This window comes from Marmota flaviventris, chromosome 15 (assembly GCF_047511675.1).
Source record: "Marmota flaviventris isolate mMarFla1 chromosome 15, mMarFla1.hap1, whole genome shotgun sequence".
NCBI classification, from domain to species: domain Eukaryota; kingdom Metazoa; phylum Chordata; class Mammalia; order Rodentia; family Sciuridae; genus Marmota; species Marmota flaviventris.
The window spans coordinates 30,114,739-30,139,739 of NC_092512.1; the positions used below are offsets into that span (position 1 = coordinate 30,114,739).

Consider the following 25,001-nt stretch of genomic DNA (forward strand, 5'->3'; position numbering starts at 1 on the left):
GAAATTTTCCTTTGAATTTTTTTTAATTTACATATAGAGAAATGCTAGGGTAATTTTAGGGATTTTCAGGTACAAAAATTTGTTTTCTTTATTAAATTGTTTTTGAAGAGTAGGGCAAATTCAAAACTTTGATATGAGTGCCTTAAGCAATGTGTAGGAATCTACTGGGGATCTTGTTTAAATGCAGAATTAGATTCAGCAGATGTGGGAACAGGGCTGAGATGCTCTAATTCACCAGGCAAGACCCAAGATGCAGCTTCCAGGTGATGCTGATGCTGCAGGTCTTAGGGCCAGTTTTGCATGGCAAGGGTTTCGAGTATTCTTGCCAATGTAACACAACAGTTTTATAAAGCCAATCTTTGTTTCAGCTTTTTCCACTGAATGTTTTCAGAAAGGCAAATAAATGATGAAAACAAATTACTCAAATGAATATCCAAATGTTATATTTATTTGAATATTAAACTAATCTGAACATTTTTTTCCCACCTATCTGGATTCTTTACCCCTCTTCTTTTTTTTCCTTTCTATTTTCATTATATTGAAAAATGAAGACCTAAATGACACAAATGTTTCTTGATTCTATTAAATTTAAACACGCTCTTTCAGCTCTGTGTACTTTGCCTAATTACTGGCAATAAAACTCAGTAAAGGGATTTAAGGTTTATGAATGTTCTACTTGGAGGAAATTGTAATTAAGGTTATTAAAGCCTTTGGGTTCCTGTGTGTATTTTAAGCAAATTAGGATTTTATGTGTTTTAAAGAGACAGTAACTCTTCTCTGCCCAATTATTCCCTCTGTATGGATGAGCATGTGTGTTCAGGGTCGGTGGTTCAAACAGTGCATGCCCTACTTTGTTATTTTACATAAATTACAGATTTAAGATAAGGCCTTTTTTTCTTTCTTAGTTCTATGTATGAAACTCTGAATAACTTAAAGCAAAAACTAAGAAATACATTCCATGTACTTTGATACCAAAATTATTTTATTTAAAACTAAATTATTTTTAAGTAATTTCTTTAAAATATTTTAAGATCAGATAATTGTTATTTACCTTTTATTTGAAAAATAGCTATGTTCTTATTTAAAGAAATTATGAGTTCATTGCAAGGTGTTTATGAAGCACCAAATACAATAAAGAAAAAATCCAATTCAATCTATGGCCTTTCAGTAACCATTGCTAACATATTTTTGCAAGATGGTTTTTCCATGCATATGTAAAAGGTAGAAATTTCCTAACACATGCTCAGGGTGCAATAAAGTCATTTTGGTTTCCAAACTTTAGTTTCTATCTTGACGACCTCATTCCCCTTAGTAGAAAATTAATTCGGGTAAATTCATGTATTCTGTCCATTAAATGTTTTTGCAATTTCATCCCTGGATGAGCTCTAACCACTCCCTCTTCCAACCTGTTCATCAATAATTGCCTCAAGCTCCTCAGGAGGAAAAGCCATGGAGGTCCTGTGTCATCCCCATGCTACTTTCTACTTCTGTGTGCCATCATTGCTGATCTGTACTCTTCCATATCTAGTGGGCATCATCCCTCATGTGTTCATGAGGGCTCTGTTCCTCTGTCCAGGATGTTTCTGTCCTGACCGCAAGGCCATCTCCACTTTTTCCTGTCTCTGAGCCATTTCTCAACTCTGAGGGTATAAGATAGTTCAGATAGCCTTCTGTATGACTTTGGGCTTTGGAGGATATTTCAGTTTTCTCTGCCCAGACTGTCTTGCTACTATGTCTCCCCAGCTGTCACTCTAAGCACTCAGAGTGGAGGAACACCCCCAAATACTATCACTGCTTTAGGTTTCACAGATATTTTCTGGTCTTGGGTTCCCAAACACACGAAGGCAGCACATGGCTTATCTTCTGTTCTGCCATTCCCCTAATGTTAGGGCACATGTCCCTTGGTAGAGACCCATCCAATCTCTACCTTCTCCCCAACTCATAGGGTCTTGATCTTGGTCAGTAGGTTATTGACTTTGATCGATTATAACCTTCTATGCTTATGCACAACATTGTTTTTTTCTGAGTTTTTTTGCATTTCTGAATTTTGGTACTCAAAATTAAGTGTCTTCTAATGCAATAAAGTTAAAGGAAAGACAGATTTTTGTTTCTTCTAGGAGTTTAAAAAGTCTGGGAACTCAAAATTTGAGCTTTTGTATTACTTTGAGAAAACTTCCCCTTGAGCCTGTGAATTCCATTTGTATATCTGAGTGGAAAAAAAGCTAAAGGCTCAATATGAATTTTAAAAAACTCGGCTAATATTTCAAAATATTATCCTATCATACATAATTGTATAATTTTAATAATATAAAATAGATGTTATGCTAATTTATAATCTCCTGTTCTTATATACATTCAATATAGAAAGAGCCTGTTATATACATTATACTGCTATGTATAATTAATCTTAATATTTTATACCTAATAAAGTTATTCAGAATTTTATTGATGGACATCTAGGCTGTTTACCATCTTTTAACTATTAAAATAAGTGCAGTGATGTAAAATATATGTACTTTTTCACTTACGCAATTAATTCTTTTAGATAGATTCCTAGAGATGACATTACTGGGTCAAAGGAGAACTGCAATATTTCCAAATTTTATTCTATAAGATTTATACCAGTTTATATTACCAGAAGCAGTATGTGAGACACCCATTTCTTTTTTTTTTTTTTAATTTTTTTTAGTTATAGTTGGACATAATACCTTTATTTTATTTATTTTTTATGTGGTGCTGAGGATTGAACTTGGTACCTTGCATGTGCTACTGCTGAGCTATAACACCAACCCCGAGATGACCATTTCTTAAATGCTTATCAATATTTTTTATACCTTTGTTTTATTTATTTATTTTTATGTGGTGCTGAGGATCGAACCCAGGGCCTCACATGTGCTAAGCGAGTGCTCTACCACTGAGCCACAATCCCAGACCCTGCTTATCAATATTTTTAAAATCAACATTCTAAATCTTAATATAGGGTGGGGTGACTTCTTATTTTGGTTTGCACTGTATTTGTCACTAGTGAGATTGAATATATTTTCATGTCTTTTCCAGAGGTACATTTTTTTTTATTAGTTGCTCAAAACATTACAATGATCTTGACATACATTTGATTCAAATGGGGACATTTCTTATTGGTTTGCAAGTGTTCTTTATACCAAAAAAAAATTTACCCTTTGTAATGTTGCAATAATTTTTTTCCAGTTGGTTTCTTGGCTTATTGCGTCCTTTGCCACAAAGAAGTTTGTTTTCATTAAATTAACCTTTTATTTTTTCTTCAATTTTTGACTTTATCACATATCCTTTCAGGAAATCCCTTTTGGTTACTCTCTGAACATAGGCTTGAAAATGTGCAAACTACCATACGTAGTTTATTCATATGATACAGCTGTTAAATTAGGGTACATTTTACATGTTTTTGTAATCTGAATCTAATTTTGTTTTTTGTTAATATTACTTATGAGCTAATATTCGTATTATGCCAACACTACTAGACTATAGTTAAAAAATTTGTCATCTCATGATGAATAATTCATAATGGGAAAGTTTGCCATGGTTTGTAAGAAGATCAAGCCTCCCAGTGAATGAGTGAGTTGGATGTCCTTTAAAGGTTCTTAGACATTGTGAACTTGGGTCTCTTGTCTCCTTTGTGGAGGGTGATTATAAGAGGCCAGGCCACTTGCTTCTGAGTGAGGAGGGCCAAAAGATAGATAACAGCCAGTGATGAAGTCTGTATTAAATAGGTGAACTCTAATATGGGGACAGCTGCTACTCAGACCTGGTCATTGGTTATTAAACAGAAATATAGGCATGCCCTCTAATTATTTGAGAAAAAGCAAGAAACCTGAATAATTAGATAACTGTAGATAAAATAGAGCTGTGTAGTGCATGATTATATGTGGTAGTCTTAGGAATGCTGATGTACCATGATGACAGATTGACATTCCCAGAAAGTAGCTGATTTTCCCCTTTCACTTTCCTCTTATGGGTGCACGTGTGTGCAAAAGTGCCTGCCTATGAATGTGACCCTAGTGATTTTTGTCTTCCACTGAGCAGAAACTAACCTCCTTGCAATGTTTATTTACTGGCTCTTTCTTTTCCCCTCTTGCTACACTCCTTTTTGGAATACATTGTTGTCAAGGTACTGCAAATAAAAATGAGAAGAATAATGAGGAGGAAACGAGTTTCTGCAGGGTCAATTTCTGCTTGTCTGAAAATGGTAGGCTTGGTGATTACAAAGTAATTGCAGGAATGTGTGTGTTGGCCAGGTTTCTCTGCAGATGTGCAGCCTCACTGTACCACACTGGGAGGCATGTGATGCATTTTATCCCATTTTTTGATAAGGTTGATCTCTTGTGAAACGTGGCTTTGGCCAAATCTCTCCAGTACAAAGGCCACTTTCCCTTTTGTAAGCTCTTGGGTGATACGTTTTTTCCCAGGTAAACTTTCACTCAATCCTGTGAGGATCATCATGGTCCTTGCCTAAATGAAGTTATTTTATTTTGCTAAGGAGATTCACCATTTTGCTATCATTATGTGGCCATAGTCACTCAAATGCAGATGAAAGGGCACTTTACAAGACAACTGACCTGAACTCAAAACATCTCAATGTCTAGATAAGAAATGGTGGAGGAACTGTTCAAAATTCAAGGAGATTAAAGAAAGGAACCCAAAGCAATGTGTGGTCCTTAGTGAGTTTCTTGATAGGTGGAAAATCATATTTTGGTGACAACTGAGGACATAAGAATATAGACAACAATATAACATTATTTTATCTGTGTTAAATTTCTGAGGTCTGACAATGGCATTGTGGCTATGGAAGACAATACCTTCTCAGAGATGCGTGCTGAAGAATAGGGTGAATATTGTGATGTCTACAACTTAATTTTAAATAATTTACCAAAAAACCACATGTATTTCTTTTTATCTTTAGATCTGTGTGCTTATAGACAGACATAGATATTAATAAAAGGGAGACAAACCAGGATAAATTGTATCAAAAATAATCTTACTTAAAAAATAATTTATTCTTAATGACTATAAACACAAGATTTGGTGTTTCATAATAATTTTAAATTATAAGTGCTTTCAACCCTGGTGTAAGGCCTAAGGTCTCTCCTAGAGTTTAATAGTTTGCAAAGTTCACTTTTCCTGATACATTGAAAAACTAGATATTTATTCATCTTCCTTCTTTGAATTCCTTTCATGTTTTTCAGGAATTTCTCAATATTTAAAAAATCTATAAAGATGTAACTCATTAGGCTCTTGATTTTTCTCTTTGTATGTCAGAGGTCTTTAGTCACTGAATCAACTAATTTTTCTTATTTTTATCTCTTTCATGTAATATTACCTTGTGTCTTAATAGTTGGCCTTAAACTTTTCTTTTTGTTAAATGTGCTCTAAAAAGAATCGTCTGTAAAACAGAAACTTCAGCTTTTTTCATGTTTATTTTGAGATTATTTGCTCCTGAACATATCTTTTTGTACATGCTGCTTAGGATTCTTGAATTCAGCAGTGAACTTCCTATCGAACTGTACTGAATTCTGTAGAACATCATTCATTTTTTTCTTAAGGATCAAGTAAATAATTTCTCATTTTGTAAATAACCTTATTCCTGCTCTAATTGAGAAATTTTGGCCTCCAACCCAACTCTGTTTTCTTAAAATTTCAAATTAAATGTTCTTAATATCTGGAGTTGTGTTTCAAGGGTTACAGTGTCTGTATTTCTATATTTGATTTTTTTTTTTTTTTTTTAGGTACCAGGGATGGAATCCAGGGGTACTCAAACCACTAAGCCACATACCCAGCCATTTTTATTTTTATTTTCTGGCAGGGTATCCCTAAGTTGCTTAGGCCTCTTTAAGTTGATCAGGCTGGCCTTCAATTTGGCAATCCTCCTCCTCCAGTTTCCCGACCGTTGGGATTACAGGTGTGAGCCACTGCACCCAGCTCTATATTTGATTCCTAAAAGCCCATGGCAATACTATAGTTTCTGTATTAACCATTTTTTCTTGTGTCAAAGTTAACAACTCCTTTTGTTTTTGCTAGTTATTTGAAAAATCTGAAAGATAAATCTTGGTCTATGTTATTGACCATTTGTCAAACATACTGAACTCTTTCACCCGAATTCCCCAATCCTGTGCATAAAACTGTATGTTTATGCACAGGCTGTTCCTTCTATCTGGGAGTCCTATTCCAAATGACACCTTCCTCCTTTCTCTTTTGAGACCCACATCCTTTCTCCTCACCCTAAAGCACGGGAAATGGTTTAAAAACCACAGCACCTTGAAGGGCTCTTTCTGAACAAATTTAGGATAATAGTAATGTTATAGACAGTAACAGATTTTAATCTATTGAATGAAATCCACAAGTCCTTATGAAGAGGGACAAACATAAAAATTGGGGAGAAGGAAGAACTCTTAACACTAGAATGCCTGCTAATAGAGAAGGAATGTTAAAAAATCACCATCGACAAGCTTCACAATCATGATTGACTTAGGTAAAAATCATCAATGGATGCCAAAACTAGCAAGGGGAACGTTAAAGAACAGGAATTTTATACAGTGTTACTATAGTTCCTCACCAAATACTTTCAGAGGAAAAAAAATTGATTTTATGATTTTATGATATTAGGGCAGACACACCTTATAGTGATTAAATTTATTATCACTACTAATGCCTCCAAATTCATCATATGTGTCACAGCAAAACACAGGAAAGGATGTAATATCACTTCATACATTACACCAAAAAGACATGACCAGTTGTGAGAACCCATCAAATAGACACATTGCAAATAACTTTTCTAAAATGCAAAGCTCATACAGAAGGACCCATTTCAGATTAGAGATTTAAAGAGATGAAAACCTAATGCCATGTGTGACCTTGGATTAGATTCTAATCTAAGAAAAAAATAATTGAATAAGGGGACAATGGATTAGAAAAAAATGTTAATATCAGATATTTTTGATGTAAAACAATGTCTTTTTGGATGTACATACTGAGCACTGAAATTTTAGAGATAAATGGGCTTAATGTGAATAAATTATACTCAAATAATTAAAAAAGCACATGACTACCTCACACATTATACATTTATGTGTGTCTATCTCTACACATCTGTATACACATTTGCATGCAGTTTTGCTGCTTTTTGAGAGCAATCAAATTGTGTGTGTGTTCAGGGGCTGGGGTTGTGGCTCAGCAGTAGAGCTTTGGCATCAATGGATGCTAAAACTAGCAAGGGGAACTTTAAAGAACTTTAAAGACTTAGACGTTTGCCTTGCACTTGCAAGGCCCAGGTTCAATTCTTGGCACCACATAAAACAAAATAAATATTTTTTGTTATTGTTGTAGTTTTATTTATTTAAAAAAAATTGTGTTCAGTTTTCCATGAATGTATATGCAGAAGGCTTTTAGCTTTCAAGGATTGGCAGGAATAGAGGAGAATCAGGGTCAGCAAGCAGTGGCAAATCCATTTCCAAATCTGTTCAGTCCACACTTCCCACTTCAGTGCATCTTTAAAGTCCAGTTTTGATGATTTGAAGGGTGTTCTGAGGCTTTCTAATTACATAGGTATGCTTTCTGTTACTTCAAAGGCCCCTTAGCCAGGACAGGATCTGTCTTCAAAGACAGCAAAGAGAGTGGCCCATTTGCAGGAAATTGCATGGTTTGGGTGATTTTTGTTTTCTTTGAACTTGTCAAATAGGGAACCCTATTTAAAAAGTACTGGCCTATTGCTATGTGCCCAAGCAGTTAAAAACTTTCTACTTATAATCCTGAAGATTTCTCTTTAACTTCTGCCATAGGAAATGTGTAACTCAGTTTACCCCATTCTCCTTTTCGATATATCAGCAGTTTTGTTTTGAAGGGTTTTGTGGGTGACATCTTAATGGTGTTTGTTTATAGGACTTACACAGTTCTAGTTTTGTTAGGAAGGAATTAATGTAGTACTTAGTGGCTAATCATCAAAAGAAATGGAGTATTTTGCTGTAGCTGAAAACAGGAGAAGGGTAGCAAGCAAATTATGAGGATAAGGCATACTTAAAATAAATTTCCACAATTTTAGCCATGATTTAGTGCATTTCCTCCCTAGGTGCTGTACTTATATTGCTTAGTGGGGAAATAAATGGCATGGCTCTTGAAGTCAAAGGTCAGAGCTGGATTGAAACTGCAAGGAAAGTTTTCTTAAACTCTGATCTATTAGTTCACTTGATAGATGGAAATTAGGAGTAGTAAGAATTATTTTCAGAAAGTGTGAAAGCATTCATCCTGTAAAGCACGATTCATGATGTTGTTTTATTTTGTTTCCCCATTTTGATGCTCCTATTTTTCATTTTTTGGGGTTCTGAATTGACAGAACCTTCTTCAGACAATAAACAGATTTCTTCCTGGTTAAGGTATGGATTGCTATTATATTATTAGCAAACCAACAAAGCAGGTCAAAATGAACTCTTCATGTTGAACACACACCATTAGTTTAAAAAATTGAGAACAAAATTACATGTAAGTCTGGAGAAGCAGTAGCAAGTCGTCAGATTTTTGTTAATATATGGGATTTTTACAACAGTGACCTACATTGACGATAATATAATTTTCACTTTTTTTGTATAGTAGTGTATTCCTGTGTGATTATTGTGTGATGTTTTTCAACCTTCAGTGTTTGTGTGTTTTCCATTAAGACAAGTGAAAAAGTTATTATCTCCTGTTTTTTTTAAAAAAACAAAAAACAAAAAACTTTTTCCTCGAACAATGGAACTACCAGGAGTGTTTGTTCTTAATTTTAAAACACAGCAGTAAGACCAGTGAAAGTTTCCACATCTAAAACACATGGAGTCTTTAATCTTCTTAGTTAAGATTCTGATTTTTCTTGGGGCCTGCGTTTATGACACTAAATAAGCCATCAAGTTTATTTTCCATTTATTGTTTTTAAAAAATTAAGACAGTGATGTAGGCAGGAGTTAGCAACTAGTTTGTATTCCAGGAAGCAGGTGGCACAGGAGGGATAGTTGGACAACTTATACATGATGAGAATATGCATTGCATTGACTCCATGCTAACCTTTTCTCCCCTTTTAAATAATTGGTCTAGCCCAGTGTGGTGGCACATGCCTGTAATTCCAGTCACTTGGAAGGCTAAGGCAGGAGGATCGCAAGTTCAAGACAGCCTCAGAAATTTAGCAAGACTCTCAGTGACTTAATGAGACCCTGTCTCAAATAGAAAATAAAAAAGACTGGGATGTGGCTCAGGGGTAAAGTGCCCTGAATTAAATCCTCAGTCCAAAAAAAAAAAAAAAAAGAAAAGAAAAGAAAATCAATCTTTAGATAAGTAGGAGGGAAGAAGATTTTTCCCCCCATGGGCAGTTACAGGTCAGACACTGCAGCACTGTGTTATGGTACTTAGGAAGTATGCAAAACTGTTTTTGAAATAATGTTAGCATAACAAGTATTTAAGTACTTTATGAAGCAAAAATCTGGCTCTGTGAGCAGTTTTTTTTCCTCTTTAAATAATTGGATTATCTCCTTGTGTAAACATGGAACCATGTGAGAGGTGGTTTCACAATCTTTATAAATGTATATATTTAGCTCTGATCATGTTGGGGTTACCATTAGCACCAGCAGTCTGTCAACATTTCCACGGGTCTTTTAAAAAATTGTTGTGAAAGCTTAAGCCAAGTTTAAGGATGAGACATCTGTATTCCACAATAGTTTCTAGCCGTGGTTTATGGGGTTGTATGTACTCTAAGCTTTTTTTTTTTTTTTTTTTTTTTGTCATGAGAACAATTTCATGGAATAATTTCTTTTCTCTCATGAATTCAAACAGGTGGCTTATTTTATAGAATGTAGGATATGATTATTTCAAAAGATTGTATCTCTGGAAAAATGAGCAATACTCAACCATCTATATATTTTTCTAGCTTCATCAATAGTTAACATTTTAGTGTTGACAGCTGAAAAGCTTTTTATTCTAGTGGAATGTTTTGCCCACTTTAACAGTTTAGGCTTGTGATAAATGTGTTCTGATCCTTAAGCTTTTTCTTAAGGACATTTTTCATTGCCTGTAGGAATTAGCATTAGGATAGGGATAGGCAGTGAGATGTTGTGTCTGGGCTGGGGGTGTAGCTCAGTGGTGGAGTGCTTGCCTAGCATGTGCAAGGCCTTGGGTTTGATCTGTAGCACCAAGGGGAAAAATAATGGGTCAACAAGTTTGTAGGGTAGGGGCCAAAGAAGAATAATTCTTACAAGAAGACTTTCCAAAGTGAGTGTTCATTATAGGAAATGCTTTTATCATTTGGGGAACTGTGTGTGTGTGGAGTTGAGAGCTAATGATTTTCCTTTCTTGTTGTGATCTATATATAGCTACTTTTCCCCCTGGATCTTGTCTTTTTACTTGACTTCAAGTATCAACAACTGCTTGGGAAATATGTTTCTGGATAATTTCTAAATCCCACTTATTTCATTTGGTTTATTATGTTCTACTTCTCATTCTGGCATTTATTTTGCAACCTTATCTTGGTTCATCGACTTTCCTGGAATTTAACTGGATCTCAGTTGATCACTGCATGAATATTGCATGTTTAAGTCGTAGTTTTAGCTTTCCTTGAGTGTCTCTCTGTTGTGAGCCCAGAGAATCAGAACCTTATGGTTAGTTTTGGGCCCCAAATTTGCCCTTCATTATTATGATTAAAAATGTTTTTCTAGATTAAATTCATGTTACATTAATTTAGCTTCTCTAAAATATTAATGGACATTTAGAAACTGATCTCTAAATTTTGAATTTTAACATTTTCTATCTCGAGCATGAAGATATAATGGTGGACACCTAGCATTAAAACTTGGCTTCTTAGTAACAATCAGATCACATGTTTTATGATGTAAAAATTAAGCTAAGTATCCTAAGATGGGCATTTCTCATTTTGGTCAATTCTCGTGTAGATCATTAACTGATGACTTTGATTGCTTATTTGAATTTGTGTGTAATAGTATATGTGTTTTAAGATTTTTATACTAATGTTGCCAAGTTCTATTGGGGAAGATCTGGTCCTAACTTGGTCTGTATAGGATCCTACACACAAGTTTCTTGTTACTTGTGCCAACCCTTTGTTTTTAACAAATATGTCTTGAATTTGGGATTAGGCAGAGACATTTTAGCAATTTTATGATAAGTTTGATTGAAGTGAATACTAATCGTTGATTAAAAAAAAAACAAAAAAACTCTTGAACTTACAACACTATTTAACCAGCAAAGATGGAGGGGAGGCTACGATGCCAAAGGTGCATTGTTCAGTCGCATTATTTTCAGAACTAGAAATGTGTACCTTTGTCAGAAATGGATGCCTTCACCTAGAAGGAATTTAGATTTCTTCTTGCTTGGCAAGGTCTAAATCTAGCAATAGGAGAACACTTAAAAAACGTGTCAAGTGTATATTGGAAACAGATGGCCATTCAACACCTACCTAAAATGCTCTGTGAGATAGAAATGCAGATAACTGGACTGATTTAAAGGATCAAGTTTTAAATATCAGGATTCATTTTAAGGGAACACAAATCAAATAATTAGAAGAATAATGAGTTCTAATTGTTTATCTCATGATAGAGGTGGTGTTGTTCCCTTATTCTGCCTCATGATTTTTGTTTTCAAATGCATGCATGCATTCTTTGTTTCCTTTTTGCAAGGGGATATGTGGGTGTTTGTGCTATAATCACTGTCTATCACAGGATTTTTAGTGTTTTGTGTGACATACTTCATCTTTAGAATTTCGGGTGGGTCTAGATTTAGAAACATGTTTTGGTTGGAAGGATGAGGCTCTGGATCTCAGCAGGCTTCAGGGTTGGAAGGGTTGAAACTCGCAGAGAAAGCAAATAAACATGGTCATCAAAGCTGGGAATTAATATCTGTTTGTTCACCTGCACATTTGAATTAAATCTTACAGCAATAGACAGAGCCATTAGACTTATTAAGATCCCGATAAAATAGTTGTGTTGAAATGTCAATCTTCCCTGTGTTTTGCACAGATTCACATAGTTACTAGGTGGTAGAGGAGGCTCTTGTTGAATTGCTACTAATCTATTAAGAGGGGGGCCACAGAGTTGATGATGTACAATGGTAATTAAACTGAAAAGTAATTGAGATGTGGGACAAGAAGATTCAAAGTGCAAAGATCACTTGTGCTCTTGACCCTCAGCAGTGAGTGGTATAACAAATGACTGAGGATTGGAGGAGGCCAAGAGAGAGCACTTAGGGTGGGTGTGGCTCTCATCAATGTGCTTTAAGAGACATCCTTGTGTATAGGGTTATAAAGATACCTGAGATATGGACTCCAGTAAGTGTTCCCTAATTCATTTTCATTGTTTAACTCTGTCAAGGTTCAAGTACATAAAGCAATGCTTTTAATGGTTTTAAGAATACCTTTTTAAAAATAAATGTAGGGCACAATTTGTTGACTCTGAAATCCTTGTGGTCAGGATGAAAGTTGATGTCTGATACATAAATACAAAACAAAAAAGCCTTTAATTTGTGTTGATTCCCTTGGTTCTGTAATTGTCTTTGCTCTATACTCCTTAGTATGGAGCGTGATTTATGGTGATACAGGGCTCTTGGCTTAACCTTTAAACTAAAAGTAAGTATAACTTCAACTTAGTTTGTGATGACTGTGGGCCACAGAACCTTCTCCTTAAACCATTCTGCTCTGTATATAAACCTTTCAAGTTCTCTTCTCACTTCAAAGCTAGGTCTGGGATTTGAATAACCTTGCTGCTACTTTTTTTCAAATCTGTAATTATGTTTAAGAGTAAGAGGTAAGCAGCGACTCCTCACACATGTTGCAGAGGGCTCTGTAGTGTGGCTTTGATGTAGCTCTAGCCTGCAACTGACTTTGCTGTAGTTTCCCAACTGCTCACATTTAAGGGACATCTCTTTCATAAAATAGTTATATATTGCTTTTTTAAATACCATGCCATAGGATCTTTGTGCCTTTATTCCTCGGAACATTCCAGTTTTCTGTACCCTACCAACCCCTCCAATTTTTCCCTTTCTTGAAACTTGAAATCCCAGTTTTGGGAAACTCACTTCCTTATACTCTGTTCATGATACCCAGAATAATACCAGAATAAAACCTCTCCAGAAGACAGCTGGGAAATGATAGGTAGTGTAGGATTATCTGGTAGGAGCTAGGTGAAAGTGCTTTATCCATCATAATTATCTGGTCTGGATAAAGTGTAGGAAATACGAAGGACGATTGATTCAGCAATAGACTGCTGAGAAAAGAGGCAGGTGGGCCTGGGGTCAGACTTCACAACTGTACAAGTGAGAAGTAATAAAGGTCTGAGATTTGAGCAGATTAGTGGAAACCACAAGAGTGAGGTTTGGAGTAAAGTCTTTAGGAAGTATTATTATGATGAGGACTAGCAGAAGAAGAAACTTGGAGCAATCTTAGCTTCTGAAGGTGTGAGGACTGGAAATTGAGAATGAGATCTTGAATTGAGGATAAGAAAACTGGTTGCAGTCTTCAAAAATGTGGTCTTAGAGATCATTGAGTGGGGGTAGTGGTAAGTAGAGGCAGTAAGTGAAACTACCACTTTCAGGAAATACAAAAGTCACATTGGTCTGGACCATTGCTATGGAAACATGATTTATAGCTTGATTGAGCAAGTTCTGACCTTTCTACAGTATGATTGCATTTATTAAAAATGCAAATTACATATTGTGTATATGCACATGAATATAAAGGGATATCCTATAATTGCATTTGAAGGGGTGATTTTCCATCTGACTTAGTTCTCCAGTCTGCCTCCTGCAATTGCAGGTTTACTGAATTAAGATATTAAATCAGAAATATGTGAAAATATAGAAAAAATATCTGTAGCACTTACTGATCATGTATAACTATTACTTCATTTTTTTCTTACATACTTTTTATTTTTATCTTGTTTTTTGGTACAGGTCTGTGTTTTCTGGTTACACCACTCTTTTAGTCTGCCATTCAACTTGTGCACAATTTTTTAATTGGGTTTAGAATTTTTATTCATTGTAATTTTCATATTATTGCTTTTTACCTGTTATTTTTAGTCCTTTATATATTGTATAGATAATCCAAAGATGTTGGTTTAAAAGTCTCTTCTCAGAATGACTCTTTGAGTATGAATTTTCATTTTTGTAGAGATGGATTCTCTCACAGAGCAAGTGGATCTGGACAAGTTTTTATGTGACCTTCTTGATTTTAGGGATCCTATCTTCTGTGATAATTTGGCTCTCACACCTGGATGTCTTGCAGGCTCTGGGTTTCTGCTTGTCATGGGTTCTCTCTCTCCTGTGCTCCTGTCCTCCTCCCTGAGTTGGAATTCATTTTTCTGTACACTTGGATCGGGCTACAGTTGTAGTGCCTGTCATGGACAAACAGCTCTCAACTCCTTTGTGCAGTCTGGTTGTGTTTCCAAGTATAGTTGTATTTTAATCTTTTAAAGATTATCTTGCAAGGGGGAGAATATCTTGTTTAGTACTTGTATGGAGTAGAGCAGAAGGACAAGACTTTTGTCCTTTGACCATGATGTTCTGACCAGAAGTCTGAGCATATTCACGTTTCAACATGTTTTCTTTTTGTTTTTCTTTTACAGCTAGTTATGTATCAAATCCCATTTGCAAGGGGTGTTTGTCTTGTTCAAAGGACAATGGGTGCAGCCGATGTCAACAGAAGTTGTTCTTCTTCCTTCGAAGAGAAGGGATGCGCCAATATGGAGAGTGCCTGCATTCCTGCCCATCAGGGTACTATGGACACCGAGCCCCAGATATGAACAGATGTGCAAGTGAGCATTTGACTTTTGAATATTCTGTTTAACTGGATATATGCAACTTAGAGGATGAGCTCAATTGAAAACTTTGACTTAAAAAATGTACATTTGTAATAGGCTAGAGAAATAGTCTTTTAAGCTCAAATTTAAAAAAAATTAGTGGGGGTGTGGGATAAGAGAACTTTTACTTTATATTTTGTATAGAAATCTATTACAGGGCCACCTGCTTTTTCTTTATTTAGTTTAACGGTATTTTTTATCATGAAGTTCTCGGACACATGCTGGTTAATCTTAGGAGTACATACTCACTGCTTATAAACAAAACAAAAAAACAAAATATACCACTCACCCTCCCCACACCCCACAAAGGAATTTACATACTTTATACTGAGAACATTCTCTTTGGTTGAGTTTCTACAGCTCTTTTTATCCTTTTATCTGAGTTTATAACACCTGCATTAGTCTTATCTGCAACTAAATATAAGCATTTTGGGTTTCTGTGAAACACCATTAATGATAAAACATTTAGTATAGGTTAAAATATTTGGAGTTCTAAGTTGAACCACTATAAAAATGGTTGCTAATTACATAAGAATGAGGACACAGCTGTTCATATTTTAATCTAAAACTCACTTCTAGAATGATCTTCTAGATCAACAGCTAAAATTGGAATTTTAAATAAAATACCAAAGGAACAACCCTTTCTCAGATTTTGGGGGGAGGAAGAGATGGGAAAAGAGAGACTAGGGATTGAAATGACAAATGAGTAAGCATTAAATTATAATTTATTCCATTAAGTGCTATTAAATTATTTTCCTATCTTTCTCCTATCAACACCATGTGGTGGCCTTATCCAAGCACAATTATTTTGGAAAGAGGCAGATCTAGAGCGGGGTGATTAAGTAAATCTTAAAAAAGGAACTACCTACATTCAAAAATAATGTGTTTGAGGATCAAGTCTCATCTGCCATGCTATTTGGCATGTTGGCACAGCAGTTCTGTGTCATAGGACTGGTCTTACATCAGTGAACATATAGTGTCCTTTGTTGCTGCCTATTAAATATCCTTTGTATCTCAAATCATAGTGACAAGCAAAAATGTCTGAAACATTTCCAAACGCCCTGGGGTAGGAGAGCAGTACTATCCTGGGATAAGAACCACTGAACAGCATGTGCTTAGCACAGGTGTAGTTAGGACTGGGGAGGAAATGGAGACCTGAGTACAGCTGATAAAGGCTTTGAGTGCCAGCCTCCGGACTCGGACCTTACACTGGGCACTGAGCTGGCGATAGAATGGAGATGGCTTTATTTGAAATAACTGTAGGGGAAGTGAGGAAGATGAATTGGAGAAAGACAAAAAGTAGAGTAAGGCTATGGTAGCAGTCAGATTAGAAATCTTATTGTGAAAAGTTTGTAGATGATGAGTTCTAGGGGAAATATAATCAGTGGGATTTACCAGTCCCATGCCTGGTGGGAAGAGGGAGAATCAAATTTTATCCTAAGGTGTCTAGCTAAGTTGACTGGGTGAAAAGTAGCAGAAATATTTAGGCTTACAGAGAATTTAGATTTATCTTCATTCATGGAATTATTTGGATTGTTGGAGGGACACTAATCCCAGGAAGCATCAATAGATTGTCCAATTTTTGCAAATATGTACTTTGTTCTTAAGGCATATGATTGGGACCAACTGATCATGGGGCCACCTTGAAATAGTTTTTTTTTTAATATTGTTTTAGACCACGTATGGGGGGATTGAGTCCATGAATGTGCAGTTTTCACTCCAGGCCATCAGTGCACAAGGAGGAAGAGGCAAGGCTGTAGATGGGTTGAGATGTTTATCCTGGATTCTGGAACTCATATGTACTAGATATGGGCAACACATGAGCCATACAATGTCTTACTCAGCTAGGGCCATTGGAGAATGAAAGGAGCTGTGGTTACTGACTTTATAGGGGCATACAGCATAAAGCAGGACTGTCCTGGGCAAGCTGGTGTAAATGTCACTTCAGCAACACTTTTTGTACATCATCAGAGTCTCTCTTAGAGAAATAATCTAGTGGGTTAATATGCACATATTGACTAAGTTGATCCCTTGTCTCAGAAATGGAAAAGAGAGTCGTGACTATAAATCAGCTTTGGAAAGAATCTACATGTGAGAGTGGGCTTCTGTGGTTAAACTTAATGCACGTGAATGCAATCAGGGCTAGAGTTTACTGACCTAGAGGAAGTCATTACCTATCTGGCACAACCAGGAAGTGCTTATTAGCAAGACTCCTGTGAAGCAAAGTGAAAATCCAAAGTTATTTCTTAATTCTCAGTGTATGACTCTAAACAGTATGGAAAAACCATAGTCATTCAATTTTTTTCATATTTTACATATTTTGCAGATATTTGTATCCTATTTAGAGGACAAAAAAGATTTAAGTTGGAAAAATGGTCATACACTTAGAATTTGAATTCTTTTTGTTTTCTCAAAGAAAAAAATCGATATTGCTCAACAGTAGAAGAGAAATTATACTGTAAGCAACAGTAGCTTAGAAAATTCTACAAAGAAACTTGCTCATCTGTTTCCTAATCAATGCATTAAGATTCCAACCATACAGTATTTGTCTTTTGAGGCTGAGGATATAGCTCAGTTGGTAGAGTGCTTGCCTTGCATGTATTGTACAAGGCCCTGGGTTCTATCCCCAGCACCAAAAACAAACAAACAAACAAAAAAACAAAAAACTTTTTTCTAAAGGAACACCTGCTCTGTGAAATACTGGTTGAGATTGGCTTCTTTGTACATATAGTATGAAGCTTATAAAATTCAAACCTGCTAGTAAAAAACAATCCAGCATCCGTTGAGGCATGCTGTGACATACTGATAGACACTACTATTGTCCCCGTTACTATGTTAGGTGATTTCTCATATTTTCTCTTCTTCATTGGTTGGTGAACTCATTGACATAAAAAGTCTTATTTTTTTGAATTGTTATACAGGTACCTTGTATAAAATTCAGTGTATAAACCTTAATAAAAAGCAAACACAAAAATGAGGTACTCTTCAAAAATAACAAATTTAACATCTGGGCTTTGTCCTTGTCCTTTTGTTTCTATGTGTCTTTATGTCCCCCTCCCCCTAAATGTCATTGTGTTATGTAGTGGTTTAAGGTCTATTGAAGTGATTCTCAAACAGAGCTGACTTAGTAATTTTTAGCTGCATTTAGTAATATTGGGGAACATTTAGTAATGTTTGGAGACATTTTCACTTATATTAAAACTGGAGGGATGCTACTGGTATGTAGTGGGTAGAGGCCACACAGATGCTGCTAGACATTTACAGTGCACAGTGCAGCCCCTTGAAACAAACTTAAAATGTTTGTAGTATCAAAGGTGAGAAACTTTGGTCTAGTGGAAAAGACAGATAATCCATTTGACATAGCATGTCCTAAATGTTGCTAATTATTTAGCTTTTGTTCAGTGCCAACATTTCTGTTAGATGTACTTTTTCTCACATTTTTTTAAACATATGTGCAAAACAGGTTATGCATTTCTATTTCCTGGATGAAATTACCTAAACTGGGTAAAAATACACTTTCTAACGGTTGGGGTAGTTTGTGGCAGAGAAGGGGATGGCATGAATGGTATGTGGGTGTTTACAGCATTATTAGGATGAAATCTTATCAGTAGAAGAAAAAAGTGTGAATGCATGGAGAAGTAGAACACCATCTGTTGCTAAATAGAAAGCAAGTGGTTGAGTACAACTTCACTGTTTTGCCCCAGATGATACTCAGTCAGTTGGGTAGAGGCTAGCGCATAACAGGTGTTATGTGATAAATTTAAGCAATTGGAGCACCTTCCTGAAAGCTGCAGGTAGTCAGTGAAGGATTTTAAGTAAGGTAATGGCAAAGTTACAGTCTTTAGAGGCATTTTAGTTGGGAAGTATCAAGGAGGAGTTAAAGGAGAGCCAACCACATAGACAGTAAGATCAATAATATAGGTTAAAAAAGAAAGAAAGAAAAGAACAGCTGTCTCCTCAGAGCTACCTGGCTAATTCACCTGAAACTGTAATCTTCTCTATTCCAATATTTCATTTCTTCCTTTCCCTATTTGCCCATTCTCCCTGTTCCCTTCTCTCCTTCACTTACTCTTCTCCTCTCCTTGCTTTTTAGTCTTGTCAATTGATGAATATGTTATGTGTTTGACTTGATTATATATTGCATAACTCTCCCCTTAGGCTTTAGTCTTTTTATCTTTAATCAGGTTCTTCTTAGGCACATTAATGTCTGGCATGTAGAAGATGCTTCATAAACACGTATTGAATGAATACATAGAGTGGGAGATACACATGAGGGAATGGATAGAGAGATTGTGGAAGTATTGATAGGACTTGATCAACTGGAGGATGATGAATACAATTAAAGGGGGATGTTAAGATTACTCCAGGTTTGGGAGTGACACAGTGGGTTTTATCAAGGCACAGAATGAAGAAGAGTGGACTTCTGGAGACAATGGTGGAGAATATTTGATTTGGGACCTATTGAGATAAGCTAAGAAGCCCTCCTGGTGACACTCTCCAAAGGACAGTTAGATGTAAGAATCTGGAGCCTTCAGAATGGATCTGAACCGAGTCATTGGTACAGTGAACAGAAAATCGACTGGGGTGGGGAAGATTCTGAGGATTAAACCCTAAGAATGCTGACATTGAACTTTCTTGAGGAAGACAGTATATTAAAAAAAAAACTATTTGTAAACAAGAAATTACAGAAGTATATTTCATATTCTGGATTCAGAATACTTTTAACTATTTCTGGAATATTTTATGATTCTGCCCTTATAATATGTTTAGCTAGGATAGTTCAAAATTCTTTTTTTTTAAATGAAATGACAGATTTAAAAATTAGTAATTTTGAACATATAAGCAAACCCACAGTTAAATATAACCATCCTTTAATTTTTGAACTTTGAACCAGCATTCAGGTGTTTTTGGAGAATTACTATGTGTCAGTTTAAGTGCTTTCAGAAATACCTGTCATTCTTGAATGATGCATTTGAATCATCCATTTGAAAAAAATTAACAGAAATATGTTTAAAATGTTTTTAATAAAATCTGGGCAACTAACTGCTGACTATAGATAACAAATATTATGAATACCATAAGTTCTATATAATTCTATATTCTTTACAATATAATCTATTAGAGGTCTGTAAAGATGCATATTTATAACAAATACACCAATATAACCCCAGCATTTTCAGGATTACAGAAGTGAAGTTTAAGTAAAGGAATTTTTTAGATACCTGTAAATGGACTGAAAAATCATCAGGTTGTATGTAAAATGGATACAGAATTAGCTAACAGTATTGCACAGCACCATTACATAAAGAGCTGTGAAAGCACAACAGATAGGGTTGGTAGGTTACAAAACTATTAAAGGTCAGAAAGGGGAGAAGTTAGTGGTTAGGATAGAATGGCCTAAACAATTGTGGATTTGGTTGTATTCTTTCCTCTCCTCACCACTGAGCCTAGGTGGCTAACTGGGAAAAGTTTAGGGGCAATCTAGGATCAAAGGAGATGGATTAGCTTTAGGAGCCAATGGGCCATTACTGAGTCATTGATAGGAAACTAAAGTGGTATGTTACTGATGTGCCAAATTAAGATAATAGATTTCAAGTTAAAGTACTGTATTCTGATTACACTTTGACAAGAAACATAGATCATGAATTGCTTTAGTGATTTTATTTTCAGTTTTGCTCTTTAGAAAATGTTTGAGGAGATGAGTTCAAGTCTCAGTGCCACATATAAATAAATAATAAAGATCCATTGACAGCTAAAAATAATTTTTAAAAAAATGGATTAGGACTACAATCTAGGAACCCATAGTCTTTATTTTGGAGTATAGGTAGGGTTAGAATTAAGGGTGCCTAATGGAGAAGAGTACTTATGTAGCTTTCCCTACAAGTTCAGCAGGTATTTATTCTGTGAGGAAAAGGAGGGGATTTTCTAGGCTGCTTAATAAAGCTTGTACACTGTGCAAACATTTACTGTTATTTACATACCAGGAAAAGGCAGTGTTTGTTTCAAGAAAAAGGGAATCCAATATGATAAGAATATGATGCAGATCCATTAGGGGTATTCAGGGAACTTCTAGGGGTCAACAGACCTGCACTTGGGAGTGAGTGCATCTTCAGGTCACCTGAAACAACCTTGAAGGAGGAGGATGGTGGATAAGAGCATGAGGGAAAGGGCATTCCGAGCAAACTCAGCTGTAGGTTGGAACATAAAGTTTCAAAAGTGGAAACTTGGAAGATGAGGATAGAGGATCCCCAACCTAAACTGCGAAGACAATTAGCTTTCTTGTTTTAGAATCTCCCCAGCTGGCAGCAGAGAGAGAGTTGGTGTGGAAAGTGAGTAGGAGTGTGTTTCTCTAAACCCAGGGCAAGAATGAAAACTTCAACTGAAGCAGTGGCACTGGAGATGGAGGTGGGGGGAAGAGATGAGATGAGATAGAATTAACAGAAGTTGGTGATTTCGTTGGAAATAGACATGCCAGGGAAGAGACCATGTAGGTTTTTGCTTTTAAGGAGTGTACAAATACTAGAGATATTCACTGAGAGGGAATACATCTCTGATGAGGGTTAGGCTTATTTGATGTTATCAATTTTTGGTTCTGATTGACAGTGAAAGTAGTTCAAGTTTAGAAACACCTAGTTCAACATGACACACTTGTGTAGAAATGTGAATTGGAGAGTTGGACACCCAAATCTTTTAGATAGAACTCAGTAATGGTCTCCTTATTATCTTGTCCTATCTCCTGTTAATACTGATTGTGGATGCAGATAGTACCAGGAGTATTTATTATACTTAGATGCTTATCAGGATACTCTTATGTGGTTAAACTGATTCTGGTGGGAATAAAATTGCCATGTCATACAGCTGTGGCACATTAGTTAATCTTTCAAGAGTGCTTTAGGTAGAGAAACATATGTTGGGAAAACTATTTCCCCATCCAAGCAATGTCAAACAGAACCACCCTGCAGTTTGATACTTGCATTAGGAAACTCTTCTGCCAAACATTTGTTCTGCTGTATTTCTTATTGGTTATAACCTTTCTTCCTCACTGCTGGACTCGGCAGTCTTATCTTTCATCTCATTTTTATCATTCCCAGAGATAGGGATTGGCTCATTATAGACACATAAAACTTGAAACCTTTTCATGCTAGAGTGAGGTATTTCTCAAAGTGAAGTATCAAAGTTACTTATGAAAACGCCATTTGGGGATCCCACTCCTAGAGTTTCTGACTGAGTAGATCTGAGATGGAATCCAAGTATTTGCATTTTTAACAAGTTTTCAGGTGATGCTGACAATGGCTGGCTCAGTCTGCACTTTGAGAATTTCTGCTATAGTTTAGTTATGTTAACATTGCCCATCACTAGTGTTGGAGTAGAAGACTTTGTATTTAGATTATGGTATGTTTTGGTAACCTCTAAGTACATGAAGATACTGTGAGGAGATGTGGATTCTTCCCCACCTTTCTCATGATATCAATATCTGCTTAGAGAATCTGAGTTGATCAAGATAGAATGCTCTAGAATGACTTTCAGAACAGAACTTTTCTGTTCCTGTCTGTCCCCTCCTCACTTCTTTTAGACTCTCCATTCTCTCATAATGTTTCCTTCCTACTCCCTTAAGATTCCTGCCATTTTATGTGTTCTGATACATATAATATTCTAATTTATAGAATCAAATCCATTTGATGTTTGTCAATAATGGTTCTAACAGAAGACTATGATTGAAATACAGCTTCCTTGTGAATAGAATTACAAACCTCTAGTTTGGACGATCCTTTGAAAGGAAGAAGAGCTCAATGTTGGTGGGCAGGGGTTGGGGAATATGGTAGACTGTTGGTCATAGTGTGTCCTGGTAGCTCATCCACAGCTTGCTTCTGTGTTAGAGATTGGCTAGGGGTCCTAACTTAACTCTTTGACAGTGGGGGAAGTATATAGTCTGAATCCCAGTGTGTTCATTCCTATAAACTAGGGAAAAACCATGAGATCGTTGCTCTAATATTCAGTGGCTCTATTAGTACTGCCAGAAGTTACCACCAGTACTATTAGTACTGCCAGAAGTTACCACCTCTTAATTCTCAATTAACCTCTTAATTCTCAAGTTACCACCTTAATTCTCAATTAACCTTCCCAGACTTTGGGTGGAAATGACTATTTCAGTATTCTCTTAACCCTATGATATAGGTAACCATTTACATTTTACCATGGAAAAGACAAACTCTCTGAGAGGTACAGAAACCTACCCAAAAGGACACAATATGAAACAGAGCCAAGAATGGAGTCCAGGATTCTCTGACTTGAATGCCTATACTTCCTTAACCACACCATAAAGCTTCTCTCAGGGAAATGACAAAAAGCGTATCACTGGATAAATTTTACTATAAATTTTTTTTATATATAAACTATAGCAGAAATTCTCAATGTACATTTATCTCCCTGTGCTCACTTCTAGTTGGTACATGTTGGAAGAGCATTCTCTTGTGCCGATGTCTTTCCCAAGTGGGACCTTGTCCTGCAGGCCAACCTGTGCTGGGTTCATGGGCTCCTGGCAGCTGGAGAAAGCTCACTGCTGTGAAATGGCCTTACATTACTATGTAAGAGCTGTGACTAGCTGGTTAAGACCTTGGTCATAACTTAGGTTAAGGGATAATTCCTTGGAGGGAGTAGAGGATTATTCCATCCCCTTATTAGAAGAGAATTGAGATGCCATCACCTTCTGAGTCTCTTGATGATTTTATGCTTTCTTCTTCTGAAGAAAACTCATCTCTGGAAGATAGCTTGCTACATTTGATATACCAATGCTTGGGAGAAAACATTTGTCAATTGATTTTAGTTTTAAGGGATTGTACCAAAATGCTTGGTTTCACCAGAGCCACAGTTTAATTGACTGAGGTCATCCAGTCAAGGGTTTGGCATCTTGCAGACACTCAATACATATTGAATTATTGTGGTGTCCCAGGTGTTTTGGGGTCTCAGAATGCAGAAGGGAGAACTCAGTAATGTTAGCTGCTCTTCTGGATCAGATACTATGTACTTACTGCTAATAATGAATGCTTAACTGGCACCTTTATGGGGACTAAATTCTTTTTAACAGCTTATGTGGTAGTTATATGAGTGTTAAGGGCAAGTACACTGATGTCTAGAGAAGCTAAATAGCTTACTCAAAGTCTCTAACTGGTATGTAGTAGATGATACTCGAATGTATATCTGATGAAATCTGATGTTCTTTGATATTGGAGTTCGTTTTCTGGAATTTTTTTTTTTTTGTATAGGGATTGAACCCAGGGGTGCTTTACCACTGAGCTACACCCCCTACAAGCGTCCCCAGCCCCTTTTTTTTACTTTATTTTGAGACAGGGTCTCACTAAGTTGCTGAGGCTGGCCTTGAACTTGCAATCCTTCTGTCTCAGCCTCCTGAATCACTGGGATTACAGGCCTGTACCACCATACTCAGCTTTAGTTTTGTTCTAAAAAGGGATTGCCTTATAAAGATGTGGAACAGATCAGGTATAAATTATTATTTTTGTTTTGTTTTGTTTTTTGTTAGGTTGGTGCATGTTAATTGTACAGAGTGGTGACCTTCATTTTGGCATATTGGTACATGCATATAACAAATTATTTTTATATTTAATGAAGACATTCCTATTTTACAAGTTAATGTAAGAATGAATCAATTTTTGGATACGCTGTTGAGTACTTTCTGTATAGGAGCAGTATAGTAGATCATACTAGTGGGACACAATTTGTCATATGTGAGCCCTTTTCAATGTCTTCTTCCAATGAGCCAGCATGGACAGTGATAACCAGGTGATCTTTTTCCCCTCCTATTTAATAGGAAATGCTTCACAATATACCAAAACTCTATTCTGTTGATTAAGTTCAGATGAACAGTTCATATTGCATTGTTCTGGGAAAAAAAATAAGCAATAACAGTGTATTTCAAATAGTTCTTAAAGGAGAGAAGTTTTGTCCAGTTAATAAACACTTCCACTGATCAAGGAGAATATGTGTGCTTCACAGCCCTGCATGGCCTCTGTTGGGCACAGGCAAGTTTAACTAAAATTCATAAATATAGATCTGGAAGAGAATTGATTGTTTTCTCCTCTTCTTCCTACTCTCCCTTTTCTTTGTCTTCCTGCCTGTTTCTCTCTTCTCCCCTCC

The 25,001-nt window shown here is 36.1% G+C and overlaps 1 protein-coding gene across 3 annotated transcripts in view; it reads left to right on the forward strand.

Moving 5' to 3' along the window:
- The window catches only part of Rspo2 (R-spondin 2), a 131,266-nt gene that overhangs the window by 50,734 nt on the left and 55,531 nt on the right, over positions 1–25,001 (forward strand). For 2 of the 3 annotated variants that reach the window (XM_027953298.2, XM_027953301.2), the window contains exon 2: positions 14,616–14,804. The exons of the other annotated variant lie outside the window; for it this stretch is intronic. In XM_027953298.2, coding sequence (XP_027809099.1) covers positions 14,616–14,804 — 189 coding nt within the window. The remainder of the gene's footprint in view (positions 1–14,615; positions 14,805–25,001) is intronic. 3 annotated transcript variants of the gene reach the window in all.